The following is a 17813-nucleotide window of genomic DNA, read 5'->3' on the forward strand; positions in this document are numbered from 1 at the left end:
GAAAAATAAATAAATAAATAAAAATAAAATAAAATCCATCGTTCGAATCCTGCGATAGTACACTAGTAACTCGCTCTTACATAAGATATCGACAGTATCTTCTTTTATAAACATAATAAAATAACCTCTTGCAACCGATTGCTGCGAGCTTCTCTAGAATAAATCCTAGCTGCGCTACTATCGGGAACGGTTTCCGTCTCGGCTGCGAGTTATGGTGGCTCGTGTTCTAACTGCAACGTTTATTTCCTTAATTATGGCGCACAGAAAAACGAAAAGGAAAACATCAACGTTAATTCGAGTACTACAAGTTAAATGAACTGACAGCGCTGTAAACCGTTTCGACAAGAAAGTTAATTTTGTCGGTTAGCCGCGGGTGAGGCGTGGTACGGGGCGGGGGTGGAGGGGAAACAGACAATGAGGGTGCCAGGCAGAGATAACATCTGTGTCACTTAGGCGGCTGTCGCCCCTCGCGGCGCCAAAACACGCCCACAGCCAGCAGCGGCGCTTGCCAAACGAAGCGTTAAACGTCGGGCCAATGGGGCGCCGCCCGATGGGCGGGGCCAGAGGGTGGTGGGGGGCGGCCGCCGGACCAATAGCGCGCGGCGCACCCCTTCCCGCTCCGTCGGCCCTTATCTGTCACTTCGGGAGCAGAGATCCTGCATTACAAGGCTGCTCTCTGGAACAACCCGCGTCCGTCATCGCTGCCGCTGCTGGAATCTGACAGTCGGTGTGTCATCTCTTTGGCCCGACCTCCGAGACTGATAGCTGCGGCAACAAAGGGACTCACTGTTTCTCCGGCGGAGGGGTCGGGTACCGATGTAGCTTTCCGCCAGCGGTCGGGGGTTTGGGAGACGTAGTGGCGAAGCCGTCCGACCCGAGGGACGAGGGTTCGGCGCCCGGCCGGCACCCGGCGGCGGATGAGGCGGCGCGGGCGATGACGCTCAAGAGGGACGCCAGCGAGCTGAGCAGCCGCGCCAGGGCCTTCTCCGTCGAGGCACTCATCGGCGACAAGAGGACCGCAGGTCAGTCCCACACAGGCTGCATATTCACTTCGTTCCGCCCAAATATCGTCATTTGGAAGAAGCAAAACATGAGTAGCTCGAATAGCTTAGGGCAGCAAAGAAATTATTACTTCGTCAGGCTCAATACGATTCGAGTTATTACATTTACTCATATGTGTTAGTCTGCAGTATGTACTATATTTTGAGTATCCTGAAATGCGTCTTGCAATAACAGAAAATCTTGCGTCAAATACTATGGAATATCGAATTAAACAACATATGAACAGCATACGGGAACGGATAATAACAGTCAAAAAATAAATAATAATAATAATAATAGTAATAATAATAATTACTGCTTCGTTATATTTCGGGCGTACAGGTGCATAAATTCCGTTTATTCTTGTAATATATTCGCCGTGCTTCGTACAACCATCTTTAAAGTGAGAAAGAAGACTGTCTTCCGGCCCACTCTGAAGATGACTGCGGTATACCGCAGGTACATTAGAAGAAGAAACAGAATTTATGCCGCTGCAAGGCCGAAATGTAACGGAGCAGTCATTGCGCCGGGAAAACGTGAAGACACCCAATAGTAATAATAATAATAGTAATTTTAATTAATAATAATAATAATAACTCCTTGAAAATGTGGCATATCCCTGCAACTAAATAAAAGGTTATTAACTTTTACTCTATACACATTTCGCTTATTTTTATTTTGAATTCATCCTCATTGGCCTATAATAACTTAGAGGTTTGCTGTACCAATGTATTAATTGCACTAAACATGTTCAGACACACTATATTACAGGTTTTTTGCTGTAAGTTATCCTTACTGTACGGTAAGAAATAACATTTTGTAGCGGAAGTTTCGTAATGTTAATTACTGTTCTGTTCTAAAGCAAGATTCCGAAAAATCGAAACTAGAACCAAACAGTAATTTCACCTTACATATCAGATAAGTTTAGGTCTAGATCTTTATATGGATCTTAAACGTAGGGCAGAAGCATAAAAGTACCAATGGCTGGAGATTTTTTGGTTCAGTAATTATAACAATAATTGCCAAAGCCTAGAATTTGACACAAACGTTATTCAGAGATTGATAAGAGAAAAACAGAAGCATTACCGAGATGTTACGATGAATGATTTCCTTGCACACGCCGCAGAAACATATTTGTTAACAAAAAATGCGAGAATAAGGAAAAAAGACTATAATATCGTAAATATCTGAGACAACATTTACTGTATTATATGCATAAAATAAAAGTTTATTACAGGTCACTGCACGTAAGTAAATAAAAACAAGCGAAACACGAATGGCTTAAAAACGAACAACCTTTTATCTAGTTACGGATACGGATAGCATCTCCAAGTAGATAACAGTAATAGTAAAATAGAAGTACCTCAGGAACGACAGAAAACATAAAAATGACAATATCAGTTTACGTTTTATGTCCGACCGTCGATGGTAGCTTTCCGAAATTAAGTGTAGAAATGAATGAAATTATGGACTTATTTAAACCGTGTTCAAACTCCTTGCTGGAGGGATAAAAATGTGTTGATATAAGTCATACTTATACAACACAATTAGCTGTTTATGATGATATCTTATCCGTTGTGGATGAACTCAAATGCAGACTAATCAGCAGAACAAGTATTTCATCTCTTCTTTTATTTACTTATTCATTTATTTATTTTTTGTCCCAAAAATGCTTCTCTGCAGTGTTTTATCCTCTGTGGACGCTGTTTGATCCATGATCCTTCATTAATAGATACCGTATCATATTGAGGCACTATAATTTCATCACCTTCATTCTTGTTGTGGCTAGGAAGAAGTGTTTGAGACACGAAACAAACTCAGATAACTGTATTTTGCAAAGGCGACCCTCCACCAATATGGCTTCAGTGCTATCCACTTTTGTAGACCGTTAATATAGACAGATATTTACGGTTAGTTAGGATTAGATGAACTCAGTGGTGTCTGATTAAACGTAAAAAGCATAAAAAATGACTGTGTAGACCACTTTTGGGTTGTGATGATACTATATAAATCTGCTTGTATTCTGTGGAACAGCGGCGTCTAGGTACCTTTCAAACTTAGGATAATATATCATTAAATGAATATCTATTTAGCAAGAATATAGTGAAAGTCGTGGGATTATTACGCAGTTGTAGAGCGCTACTAATCGACGAGATGGGGAATAGGACACTGACAGTGAATGAGTAATATAACAGTTTACAATTACGGTGTGTGTTTCTGTTGGAATGCTTATTCTTGGAACCACTGTGAGTTGTCGCTTAGCTGTACGAATTTATTCGTAGCCGGTAGGCAGTGTGATAACATCGGCGTAACTCTTGGACAATTTCTCACTTACACGGAATACGTATAATTCTTTCTCTCACGCATCGCATGCTGTGGACCCCTACGAAGGCGAGCACTTGGGGGATGTTGAAAGACACTCGGTAATCTCACGTAAGAATAGAATTTCAGAATAAATTTCAATCATCAATTGGACGGCTATTTTTATTTCGCTTTAGTGCTTTCGCCAGACTAATTTGTCATTATCAAAACCGTAGTGTTGGTTTATCAAAAGTCAGTGTCTTCTTCACAGGTGCATAATGCCATAATATGTCCAAAGCGTACATAGCGAGTGCGATTATTGTAAACACAGATAGACAGATTGATAATCAACAGTAAAAGAATCATCTCTATGTACATGCACGTTGTTATTCTGGAATATATACTACGGTTGCTGAAAAATAATAGCTAATAATAGCTGTGAAAAGCGCTTGCCAGAGCCTTTCCAAGTTACACTTAAAATGCTGGCAAATTACACTCTCATGTAATTAACTGATCAGAGGCTATTTTCAGAAAAGCTGCTGCTTTTCGAATTGTGTAGGGTATCCGGGAAGTAGGGACGAATATTGAAGTGCTACAGTACATACAAAATTTATTGAAATGTAACGATGTTTTTACAGATGTATTAAGTAACTTCTCCCATTTATGTATGAAAAATTGTATCCTCCATGTGATCTCACAACGCCGCGCGGCAACGAGCAATGCAATCAATGAAGTTCTCGTTAACACGTTCACAAACATCTGACGGAAACCATTAACAACCGTTTTAATTTCATCTTTCAGTTGGTGTATTGTTCGTGGTTTGTTGTCGTACACTTCTGATTTCACAAATCTCGACAAAAAAAGTCACGAGGGGTAAGATTGCATGGTGTGGGAGGCCATTCCTGGTTGGCACGCGAAGAGACAATTTTTTGGAGGTAACTTTTTATTCAGCAGAGCAATCGTTTTACGGGATGTATGACACGTCGCACCATCTTGTTTAAACAAAAAAAATCGTCATTTTCACCAATAAGAAGAAAAAGACAGAAAGCATGTTTCGGCAACGATCGCCGTTCGCAGTGACGGCAGCTCCCTCATCATTTGTGTGTGAGCCGATCACTTCTCGTACCCAGAACCCAAACCACACAGTACGCATTTTCAGATATTTTGAAAGGATTTTATGCAGGTGATAAATTCACTTGTTGAACTCGTCGGCGAACCGATTTTCTGGGGCTTATGGTCACGTTGTCACGCACGACAACAATGTTTTCTTCTCTTCGAACGGAACGCCGTCGCCCTGTTTTTTTCAAAGTTTGAAACAGAACCCTTGGTCTCAAACTTCCGAACCAACTTCCGAACTCATGATCCGGTTGGATCAGCATTTCGTCCGAGTGTCACACGCATTTCACGAACGGTTACCGTGGGACTTTCACTGTTTTTGTAATAACTTTTTATGCCTTCGTACATTGCTCGGTTGTCATTTGCTCCATCGCGAAAATAAACATCAAACAACAATACTCAACACTCAAAAGCTATCAGGCTACCAATGGGAAGGATCGCAGATAACAAATATGAAAAAACGACGGCTGCCAACCATCATATGACAACATGGCTCAAAATTCAAATTCGTCCTTATTTCCCGGACACCTGTTAGTAGTCAGCTGCCGCTCGTAATTGCATTGTCTGACTGCAGATGATGGATGACATTTAATACTGTCCATAGTATCGTTGGAGATTAATTACTCTTTTTCGCTGAATGCCAAAGACAATTTGATAACCAACAATCCAATTTTTTAGTTAATTTACAAGGCAAATGTTTAGTAAGATATGCTTTTAATTAACGTTAAAATTTTAAATGCAATTTCTTGAATTAAGAATGTATTGTAAAAAATGTTTTGTATCGGAATAAAATATTTCCCGTTCGTGACATTGTCAAGGCTGCCAGACCATATGCGAATTACTATTAAATCCTGTGTAAAACAGGTCTTTACTAACTGGACTGGTATGTAAAGAATTTATGTGGAGCAGTTTCAAGATCCTTTCAAGCTGTCGCTGTATAACCTATCGTCAGAAACTATGTACTATACTCTATTCCTTATTTTCGATAGTAAATATTGTCCTAGCTTCGGTTTTCCAGAAAAAATATTTCATGACACAGGAGGAAGCGTGGAATTTTGTGGCCTTCCACGCTATATTACACTGTGTTTTTCAGAAAGTGGCAGTGGTTCACCATTTGGTGAGAGAACTTGAATTTCTTGCACAAGTAGCAAAATGGTGCACATTTATGCTGTGTTGAGATCCATTATGCTTCACACACATTGAATAAAATTTTTACAACCTGTGATCGTTTAACAGATTTTATTGCAGCAATGTGATTACGTTTTCTTTAGTGTTGATCTTTCATAACCGTATTCAAATATTTTAATATGTTATTCTACAGGTAAAACTAAAGAAAAATGTTCATATAAACATACGTCCGCAAATGTTTACTTACGGAGTTACGCCTAATAAAAGATTTTGCCTGAAATTTAGCAACTTCGCTAATATGAAGCCATCGAAGAACTGTACGAGGTTAAGTAAAGCACGATTTTCATTTATTTTGTTGTTATTAGTCTGTTGAATCTAATAAAACATGTACCAGGCGTGTATCTGCAGTACTTTTCCGGAACATCCTGTGGAGCAAAGACGTAATTTCGTAAAATTTTTAATGTATTTACTACTTGGCTCAGTTTGTTTTTTAAATTTCAGACAATTGCACAAAGTTTTCAACAGAAGTTGCAGAGAATTTAATTTTGGAAAACTGATAGCAATAACGTTAACTGAAACTGTATGAATGTGTCAGATAATTTGCTTATATTAATATCATAGCACACGTGAATTCATATTAAATCGGAAAAAAACAAAGCTCAGTGTTGGGGAAGTTGTACAGTGCACATAAAGTTTCACAATACATTCACAATAAATGTTCAAAACTATTTTCACCAAGTTCAATACATTAAGCTGAACGTGTATGAACAGATTTTGTTGCTCCTTGCTTTTTTTGTTGCTTGCTTCTCTGGATGTTTAGGAAAACTACTGCAGATACACGTCGGAGACATGTTTTACTAGATTCACCAGACCAATAACAACAAAATAAATGGAAATGATGCTTTACTTCAACCTCGTACAGTTTTGCGATTGCTTCGTATTAGCGAAGTTGCTAAATTTCAGACAAATTCTTTTATTAGTCCTAACTCCGTAACTAAACATTTGGGGATCTACGTTTATATCAACTTTTTTCTTTATTTTTACTTGTAGAATAACGTTAAAATATTTGCATATCTTCGTGAATCCCCCTGTATAATTCAGTTTCGGACTGGTTTCCGGTAATGTTTTTAATCCTCACTGAAAGATGTTTGAATATTTCCAAACCATCGTCAGTGCGTGGGCGAATGACGTGATAATAGTAATATATTGAAAATATTGTAAGTTTTGTTACCAAACGAAATCCACGATGTGAATAAAAGCATAGAAAAATGTATTTGAATGCTGCCGAACTGGAACAAAATGACCCTTTTTTAAAATATGCGTAGAGACCATTCCAAACAAATGCTATCGGGCTACGCACTCACAGTTACTTTATGGTATACATCTGTATTCGACCATAAAAATATAGCAGCGTTTTATTTGCGTTCGAAACGTTTCACAGAATTTAGTCTTTATCTCTGGCTAATTTCTGTTAATTCTTAGAGTAATTTTAAGTCTCTAAAACTTGTCGTCCCAAAGTAAATGGATAAAACAGTCTGTAATGACTTACGGTTCGAAACACGCCTAGGTTCACAGACTTTGGAACCCCATACCCAAGAAAAATCTGTAAGCTGAATTTTATCTTTTGGGTTGGGAAGTGGAACTGTAGCATACTGAAAAGTACGGACACAGCCTGAATGCATATATGAAGAAATCCAGCTGGTTACTTGTGGAGACGCTAGTAGCCTTTTGTATTTGTCGCCAATGCTCGACATAATTTAGTGTTTCGCTGCCGATATAACAATTAAAACACAACTGAAACAATAACTGCTCTGCTGAGCTATGAAGTTAAACATAATCTGCTGTTCATTTTGAACTGCCTGATTTCAGTTGTGTGTGTATGGTAACTCGTTACCTTGCAATTACATTATAAATAAACGCTTTAATAGCCGTTAGTTTCTCATCTAAATCCACATGTCATCACTTTTCACCACAGAACAGCATTGTGTCTAGTTAAAGCTGATATAAACTAGCGTCCTCTGAAAACACTTGTCGATAAGTTTACTTGCGAATGTACTGCTCCATTGTCGGAGAACACTTTGAACTGGAAACCTAGAGTGTAAACATTTATTCGGATTCTTGAAATTCTAAAAATAGTCTGATTATTATGATGCTCTGAACACCATTTTTTAAAATGTAAAAGTATGTGTAATGCATCTGGTGTTTGACACTCGTAAACTGCTTTATAAGGACTGAGAAACAGAATTCACTGCATGCAATAACAAATAGTAATTATTTTTATCCGTGGCCCTTTTCAAGGGTTAGTCTTTCATATGGAAGTCATGTGTCTAGCTATAGTATCTTAACCCCATTACTCCACACAGTCACACAGCCACTTGCGGTGAATTTAAGCAACATGTTTTAATTTACTTATATGCGTGACGTTTAAAGTCATGTTTTACGTCTGTTCAACAGATTAAATAAGAATGATAGCAGGTAGGACATAAAATAATTTTGTGCTGTTAATACGAACATTTCAATAGAAATATTTCCCCAAGGAGGAAAAATTCATTCCACTAATGTTACGTCATCGACGATTACTTACGAAGACTTTTTCCAGACTAGCTGGAAGAGCTTCAGCGCCATCACGTTATTGCTAACCACAGACATTATCTGGACGTGCTGTATGTATTATCTAATTTTCTAATATCTTTAAATAGCATTGCCCTCTGTGACACGTAATCATTCGCATTATTTTTTTACTCCTTCGTTTGGAGAAACATAGGTCTTCAAGTTTTTGCATCTCGCAAACTAACCCGTCTGTTAACTGCCACTGTTTAGTGCGGTTTTGGTACACTTAGCTAATCCCAGAAAATCCTGTTTTTTGTCATCTTTATGATGCATATATTTTTTAAGAAATGAAACCACACATTAATTTTTTGCCCCCAAGGATTTAACTTTCATCATCCCTGGAGAGTAAAATATCGCATTTGTTTTTTTTATTCGACATTAACCATGAACGACTAAGGAACATTTGTTTTCCCGAGGAGTGGTAATTGCTCTAGACTGCGCCATTAAAATGATATTATCTAGAGTACAGTAAAGGTTGTTATTGTATATTACGGAAATTGAAAGTCACTAAAATTACAGTAAAGTCGACAGAGTGCGAGAAATATATGTTCTCTAATCCTCAAGTAATTTTCATTTTTGTCTTGTTCAGATATTTTTCTTGCAGTTAAAAAATAGCGGACTCAGAGCGAGAATATGTGTAGATCTTTACATTGCTAACATGCACGGAGAAAAAGCGGTTTTCTTAACATGATTCGCACTACTTCTGGGTAGCATTTGCGAAGAGTTTTCAATCAGACGGATTTTCGTGAGATAACTCACATTAGACAGAAGGAGAATCAATTATTTCTTACTTTTAAATGTGCGCCTGAAAAATGGAAACAGAATGAGAAAAATTAAAACTTTTTTAAAGGACATCATATTCGCCGTTGACTCTAGAAATTATTTACTTCAAAATGACATTTCGGCGTTTGGGTCATTGCAAAGTGATATTGCAAAAGATTTTGCTTCAGTACATGTCAGACTTTAAATCCTCCGTCATGTACACATGTCATCATAAAAAATAGGTCTTTTCAGTGTAGAAATACAGTAACATCAGACGTGAAGCTCAGATCTTATGTTACAAACGCCGAAATTGGAATAGCGAAATATATAATTTCTACAGTCAACGGCGAATATGATGTCCTTTAAAAAACTCTACACGACTGTGAACCCCGACCATTATTAGTTAAAAATGAAGTCGTTTAGCGTTTCAAAGTATTCTTTTCCTCTTGACTGTGATGCTTGCACGCAAAACTAGAAAAGCACAGATACTGTGGCACATGAAACTATGATGTGTGGTGTTCATTTTCCTTTTTTTCTTAAATGCTGCTAGTGCTGATATTACTTTAGGGCTGTAGGAAACTTTCGCTATGGCACCGGGTAGCCTCAAGTAACCGCCAGCCGGCGCAGTCTGAACAAGTGAACCTCCACAACATAGACCGGGTCGTGGTGGGAACGATGGCAATGTTATTTCGTAGCAGAAAAACTTGACGATAACTTCATAAACGCTATAGACGCGCTCCTTAATAGAATTATTGCCTACACTAATATAACTTTAGATTGCTGTGTTTATTGGACACTATCTAGGCCTATTAACAGACAACGTGCTACAAGAGATATTAATTTCGTAGCTTGATAGCAGAAAATGACTTTTAATTTAAGGAAACGCAAGATGTTGCTATCATGGTGGGGTTAACTTTCAGTCATAATCCAGTAAAGAGAGAAATAGTAAATTGCGATGTAACTACCTCCGTTCGAGAACATCTCAGTCGCGAGTTGGAAACGAGAAAAGAGGTTACGGAAGTAGAACTGTGGTAAAAAATGACTGCAAATTATACTGTAGGAGAGAAAACCATAGGATAAAGGTTATCAGCGAAACAAAATTCAAGTACTGATAATATTTTTACTATTAAACTAATAATTGAAAGGGGAAGAGAATTCAGTCTAGCTACTCTTGTGGTATTTATAGATTTCGAAAAGGCTTTCGACCGAGTGAACAGAAAACTACGGCGTCTCCTTCAAGAAAACTGATATCCGAAATATAGACCTATCATGGCCAATATTAAAACAGGATAAAGCATACCGAAATAGCGATTGACCTCCAAAAAATATATTTACGAGAACGTGTCATACAAAGATGCAGCCTTTCACCTAAGCTTCTTAAGATGTATCTAGGCGACGCCCCGCTGAAACCTATAGGAGAAAAAACAGACAACAGGGCATTATCTTCGCTGACGATCTTTTAGCTGTAGACGACACAGAAAGCAGGCTGATCTCTATTCGTAAACAGCATGAGATCTGCTCTGACCACAATTTTCTAACCGGGAAAAGTAAAAGTAAAGTAATGGCATTTATTGGAAAATGCGCATACAGATGAAGACTAGCTCTTCATAATAAGCCAATGAAACTAGTTTCTTATTAATGCAGTGCTTGTGGGCGATCAACGGATTCCATTTTATGCACAGTGTTTCTTCTCCAGGTGTTGCGCCTCAAGCAGATGACTAGATCAGTCGTCGAAATTTTGGCTTAGAATGGAATCAACAACTTGGCTGACCACCCAGTAGCACACCATTAAACAGTCACGCTGACGAAACCTGAGAGAATTTTTTTATTTTACCTATTTAGGCTTCGATGCCAGTTATAACTATGAAACTATAAACAGATGAAACTAAACAGATCCGAAGCTACGCGCGGAACAATTAAACACACTCTGGAATGAAAACAAGAATAGAAACACAACTCAGATTTCATAAAGTTGCAGCTATACCAGAACTTCTTTATAGGAATGAAACGACGGTAATGTCCAAAAAGGACGAAATCGTATAGGGAGAGCAGAGATGTAACTCCTTACGTAAATGAAAGAGTAGGTACGCTTACATTACAACATGAAACAAGAAGCAATACAGCTTAAACAAGCAATACGAGTGATAAAATGAAAAATAGTAGAAGGAAAGAGGACATCATTTAAATAGGTTGGGAAGTAGCAGAATGCTAAAAATAAATTACAACTGCAAGCAGTGGCTCGAAGGAGAATTGGAAGTCCTAGAGACAGATGAGAATGTTGGGAGGCGGAATGGGTCGTATGGTCCAAAATTCCTCTGAAGAGAAGAAGAAGAAGAAGAAGAAGATGAGAAGAAGAATAGTTGCTGTCAGCAACATTCATAACGCTACTTACTCTGTATGATATAGCGAGACCTTAGCAAGGGCTGGTATGGCGCCAAACAGCCCACCAAATCGTAGTTTCCTCCTGCTTTGCAAACCGCACAGTGGATGGCCTGCTTTGCTGGACTAGCTTCTCCGGGACAGAGAATGGCGTAGAATGCCCAGGGCCTAGTTTCAGGACGAAATTGTAGCTTTGCAACAGCGTTACAGAGTAATATCGTGTCTCCCGCCGCCAAAATGGATTCCGTAAACAGGGATCTTGCCGAAACACATCTCGTTCTGTATCTAGATGAATACCTTGCAAACTACTGTAAAGTGATCGCAGAGGATACGTCCCGTTGAGCAGTTACTAGGGTCTTCTCCCGTTCCATTCAGGTGAGAAGCGCGGGAGGAATGATTGTTCAATTGCCTCTCGTCCTCAAGATCCCTATGTGAGCGATACGAATGGTGTTGTGGGATATTACCAATTATCATTTAAAGCCGGTTCTCTAAACTGTGTTAGCGGGTTTACTCGGGAAAGTTTGCGTCTATCTTAAAGACTCAGTCAGTTCAGTTTCTTCAGCATCTGTGTCCCACGGATCAAACAAACCTGTGACAATTCGTGCTGGCCGTTTCTATACAGTTTCAGTATTCCGTGTTAGTTTTATTTTGTACAGTTCCGACAAAGCTCAGTAATATTCTATGGAGGGTCGCAAGAGTGATTTGTAAGAAATGATGTTTACAAACTGATTGCATTTCCCGAATATTCTACCAACAAACCTAAGTTTACCACCTGCTTTACCCACGGCTGAGCTGATGTGATCATTCCACTTCATATACCTACAAAGTGTTACACCAAGGTATTTGTACGAGTTGACCGATTCCAACTATGACTCACTGATATTATAGTCGTACGATACTACGTAATTCGTATTGTGAAACATTTATTTTTACATTTCTGAACATTTAAAGCAAGTTACCAATCTTTGAACCACTTTGAAATCTTGTCAAGGTTTGACTGAATATTTATACAGCTTCTTTCACACAGTACTTCATTACAGATAACTGCATCATCTCCAAAAAGTTTGAGGTTACTATTAATATTTTCCGCAACAGCAACAGCAAAGGTGCCGACAGACTTACATGGGACACACCGCCCGTGAAACACGAGGCGCCATAGAAAAAGACGCCCTGGCTGATGCCGTGTCCCCTGATTTCCGCAACGGATTATTTTCAGTTTCGCACTGTCGGCCACTGAACGAAACACGAACTTACCGAGTATCGGAACAAAGTTATCGCTTCATTCGAGACTTCCTTGCAGCTAGAACTCAACACGTTGTTCTTAAAGAAGTGAAACCTATGGGTGTAAAGGTAAAGCCGGCCGAAGTGGCCGTGCGGTTAAAGGCGCTGCAGTCTGGAACCGCAAGACCGCTACGGTCGCAGGTTCGAATCCTGCCTCGGGCATGGATGTTTGTGATGTCCTTAGGTTAGTTAGGTTTAACTAGTTCTAAGTTCTAGGGGACTAATGACCTCAGCAGTTGAGTCCCATAGTGCTCAGAGCCATTTGAACCATTTTTTTTGTAAAGGTAATTTCGTATACCAGAGGAACGTTGTAGGACCGTTACTGTTTAAAATATACATAAATGATGTAGTGAATAACTTGGTAACCCAACGAGGCTTTTGGCGGACGATGCTGGTGTCTATAACAGGGTTGCAATTCCATACCAAGGCGGCAGAATGGGGGACGACCTGTAGAGGACTGGCAGCTGCCTCTGAACGTAAATAAATACAGCGTACTGCGGGCGAATAGGCGAGAACATGCGGCAGAGAGCGGCGCGTTTCGTCGCGGAGTCTTTGGTGCGAAACAGAGGTGCTGAACTGGCTCCAATGGCAGGCGCTACAAGAGAGGCGTTCTGCATCACGTAGAGGTTTGCTTCGAAATTTCGATAACAATTTATTACTTTCACCAACATACGGGGTGACAATTACTGAGCTATCTATCTATATCCGAATCCCGCTCCAGCTACTGCCGGGTCTGGGTGCTGATGAGTCCTCTCCATTTGGCTCGGTCCTCCCACCACTTTTCTTCCTCCACTTGCTGCCAGGTCACACCTCTCCTTTCCACATATATTCTCACTCCCATTTTCCACCGTGTTCTTGGGCGCCCTCTAGGTCTTTTCCCATCCATCTTTAGTTCTTCCATAATTCTGGGGAGTCTCTGCCCATGCATCCTCTTAACATGCCCATACCATCTTAATCTCTTTCTTTCAATTTCTTCTCTCATACTTTCTTGTTTGAGGTCCTTTCTAATCTCTACATTCCTTACTCTGTCCATTCTTGTTTTTCCCCTGCTTGCAGTCTGCTCCAGTCCCTTTCTGTCATTGTCCATGAATTACTGAGCTATATGAAGTAAAATCGTCGTAGCTTCTGAACGGTTTGCGTTAGGACGTTCAAACTGCACTGTTGGCCGCCGGGTAAGTTACAATAAGTAGTGTGTAAGCTTAGGAACCGATGACCTCAGCAGTTTAGTCCCATAGTAACCTACTTACAACAAATTTCCAAATGGGTTCATCAATAGGCAAAATTGGCGCATTTGGGGGGCTGGGAATCCGCATTCCGCGATCGAGAAATCTCTTCACGCTCGACGGTGTGGTGTACAATGTCCAGTCAGTCGTTTAATGAACAAAGTAAGAGCATACGGACTACCAGACCAATTGTGTGATTGGATTGAAGAGTTCCTAGATAACAGATCACAGCATGTCATTCTCAATGGAGAGAAGTCTTCCGAAGTAAGAGTGATTTCAGGTGTGCCGCAGGGGAGTGTCGTAGGACCGTTGCTATTTGCGGATGATGATGTAGTATATCGAGAGGTTGTAACAGTGGAAAATTGTACTGAAATGCAGGAGGATCTGCAACGAATTGATGCATGGTGCAGGGAATGGCAATTGAATCTCAACGTAGACAAGTGTAATGTGCTGCGAATACATAGGAAGAAAGAACCTTTATCATTTAGCTACAATATAGCAGGTCAGCAACTGGAAGCAGTTAATTCCATAAATTATCTGGAAGTAGGCATTAGGAGTGATTTAAAATGGAATGAACATATAAAATTAATCGTCGGTAAAGCAGATGACAGGCTGAAATTCATTGGAAGAATCCTAAGGAAATGCAATCCGAAAACAAAGGATATAGGCTACAGTACACTTGTTCGCCCACTTCTTGGATATTGCTCACCAGTGTGGGATCCGTACAAGATAGGGTTGATAGAAGAGATAGAGAAGATCCAATGGAGAGCAGCGTGCTTCGTTACAGGATCATTTATTAATCGCGAAATCGTTACGGAGATGATAGATAAACTTCAGTGGAAGACACTGCAGGTGAGACGCTCAGTAGCTCGGTACGGGCTTTTGTTGAAGTTTCGAGAACATACCTTCTCCGAGCAGTCAAGCAGTCTATTGCTCCCTCCTACATATATCTCGCGAAGAGACCACGAGGATAAAATCAGAGAGATTAGAGCCCACACAGAGGCATACCGACAATCCTTCTTTGCACGAACAATACGAGACTGGAATAGAAGGGAGAACCGATAGAGGTACTCAAGGTACCCTCCGCCACACACCGTCAGGTGGCTTGCAGATTATGGATGTAGATGTAGATGTAATCGCTGCGATGCTCCTTGATGGCACGGTGACTACCGGAAGGTACGTGAAGGTTTGGGCGGATGATTTCATCCCCATTAGCCAAAGTGACCCTGGTTTCGAGAAGATGTGGTTTATGTAAGACGGAGCTCGACCCCATCGAAGCACGAGAGTGTTTGTGTCCTGGAGGAGCACTTTGGGGACCGCATTCTGGCTCTGGGGTACCCAGATGACACTGGCATGGGCCTCGATTGGCCGCCGTATTCTCCGGATATGATCACATGCGATTCCTTTTTGTGGGTCTATATTAAAGACAAGGTGCACAGTAATGACCCAAAAGCCATTGGTGAGCTGTAAAAAGCCATTCAGAAGGTCATCGGCAGCATCGATGTTCCGACACTTCAGCGGGTCATGCAGATTTTCGCTATTCGTCTGCGCCACATCATCGCCAATGATTGCACGCACATCGAACATGTCATAACCTAAATTCAAATATCTGTAGTGACGTTTACATGTTGAATAAAGTGTGTCCACGGCGTAGTTTGAAACTAATTTACGTTTTTTTCATGTAGTTCAATAACTGTCACCCTGTACTTCTCGCGAAATGATCACGACGAAAAACACTAGAGAAATCAGAGGCCTTACGGATCTTTGCCGTAATGAATGTTTTCACGCGCCTTCGTGTTTTCACGCGCCATTCGTGAATGCAACAGGAAAGGGGAAAACAGCGGAAGGATAACTGTCTTCCGCCACATACCGAAAGGTGGCTTGCGGAGTTTGGGTGTAGATGTAGCTACCGCCATAGCAGTGTTTGGATCTATTCTGTGTTTTGCTACTTCTGGTACTCACATGTGCCGCGTCATTCAAAATCCAGGTTCCATATAATATAGCGCACCTCCCCTTCCCCCTCCAAAAAATACTATATTTGTATTCGACAGAGGTACCGAGAAAGTTCAGCAAGATGTTAATTGCGTCAGCAGTGATACATAGTGTCAGAAGTGGCTCGGAAATACGTTTACTGCTTGTCGAGTTTCTTTCCTTCATTTGTCGCTTTTAAAAGACTGCCTTCCGTAATTCACAGTTAGCAGACACACAGTATACACAAAACTGTTCCTCGTCACGAAACCGCACGCTGGAGCGAACCATTACGCGTCATATTTAACCAAAATCACCTCCTGTTAGAAAACTTTGACCGAGTTCTGGTTTGGAGTAGATGGAAATGAGAGGTATTCTTAAGGTAACATGTTCACCCCGCGTCAACATCAAAAACTTTTGTCGTGTGCTGAAAATTCGGTAACCCCGACAGAAAACGCATTTTCATAAACTGTGCGTAATCATCTTAATAATTTGTTGCCTCACATAAAAGTAAAATGGGAACGTGGAGCCACGCGGGATTAGCCGAGCGGTCTTAGGGGGCTGCAGTCATGGACTGTGCGGCTGGTCCCGGCGGAGGTCCGAGTCCTCCCTTGGGCATGGATGTGTGTGTTTGTCCTTCGGATAATTTAGGTTAAGTAGTGTGTAAACTTAGGGACTGATGACCTTAGCAGTTAACTCCCATAAGATTTCACACACATTGGACCTTTTTGTTTTTTGGAACGTGGAACTACCGTTCGGGAAGACTCTGATGCCAGTTCCACATTTGTACACTGAATACCTCGCCTGTTTAAGCGAGTCGATGAATTCTAAGATTACGTGTGTGTTCTGTGCCAGACGCAGCAGACGACACACACCGAGAACATTCTTAAGAAGGAGGAGAGGTAGTGAGTAGGGACACCCTCGTCAGAGAATATGCTTAGGCTTTTTTATTCATACGAAGCTGAGAACTTTTTCGGAGAATGTGCTTTTGCTCTATGAATCTTCTTCGAAGAATGTTCTCTTTCTGACTCTTACGGCCCCTCATCTCATCAGTCTACATCAGTTCAACAATCTTCTATAGCCCCTCATCTCACAAGGGCCACGCCACGACGTTGGGATCAAGGATTTACTTCAAACTTTGTACACCTTTAGTAGGGCATTAAGGCAACATAGTGCGCAAGTAGTAAAGTGCACTACTCTTTCAATTCCGAGAAAATCGAGATGGAAGATTTACGCGTCTATTATGTGGCTTATGTATTGAAACGTCCCCTTTGAACAATTATACATGACTGTGCTTAAACTGACACAATATTTTTAGCGCAACGCAATCTGACTCTCAATAATGCCTACAAAAGAATGGCCCTGACTAACATTAACCTATACCTTTCACAAATCACTTACCTCACCAAAAATCTTCGTTACTCGAACTACTGCAATACAGCGAGCGCCACTACTGCCAGCTAAATAAAAGATTCAAACTACGGAAGGCACTAACTACTGATAGGCATAGTTAGCAAATGAAAGATTTTAATAGAGAACAAGCAATGTATTTACCTTAATAGTGTTGAAAAATCATAATATACATAGCAGTTCATGACAACCAGTCTTACTAATTTCAAAACTCCGCCATCTCTCTCCCCACATCCACCACTGCTGGCGGCTCACCTCCAACTGCGCAACGCTAAGCGCTGTTAACATCCAGCTGCCGCTGCCCAACACTACAATGGCAGACAACAATGCAAACTAGCCACAGACTGCACACAGCACAGCCAGTGATTTTCATACAGAGCGCTACATAACGTTGCCAATAAGAAAACATAAACAGCCTACTTACAGTATGTGTGAGTAGGGGCTGGAGTTTATAGTGGTCAAGTGGCCGGCACGGTAACTCAGCGTGTTCGGTCAGAGGGTTAGCTGGCCTCTGGAATAAAAAAAAATGAGTTAAGGGATCAACGACAAACCGAGACGAGCGTCTTGCGACGTCCGCACCGAGCAGATGCAACG

At 40.7% G+C, this 17813-nt stretch overlaps 1 protein-coding gene across 1 annotated transcript in view; it reads left to right on the top strand.

Annotated features, from left to right (window-relative positions):
* Positions 1-688: 688 nt before the first annotated feature.
* LOC126203526 (T-box transcription factor TBX18-like) overlaps positions 689-17813 on the top strand; it is a 457263-nt gene continuing 440138 nt past the window's right edge. The window contains exon 1 of the mRNA XM_049937851.1: positions 689-1022. Coding sequence (XP_049793808.1) covers positions 935-1022 — 88 coding nt within the window. The 5' untranslated portion in view covers positions 689-934. The remainder of the gene's footprint in view (positions 1023-17813) is intronic.

This window comes from Schistocerca nitens, chromosome 9 (genome assembly GCF_023898315.1).
Source record: "Schistocerca nitens isolate TAMUIC-IGC-003100 chromosome 9, iqSchNite1.1, whole genome shotgun sequence".
Lineage (NCBI taxonomy): Eukaryota > Metazoa > Arthropoda > Insecta > Orthoptera > Acrididae > Schistocerca > Schistocerca nitens.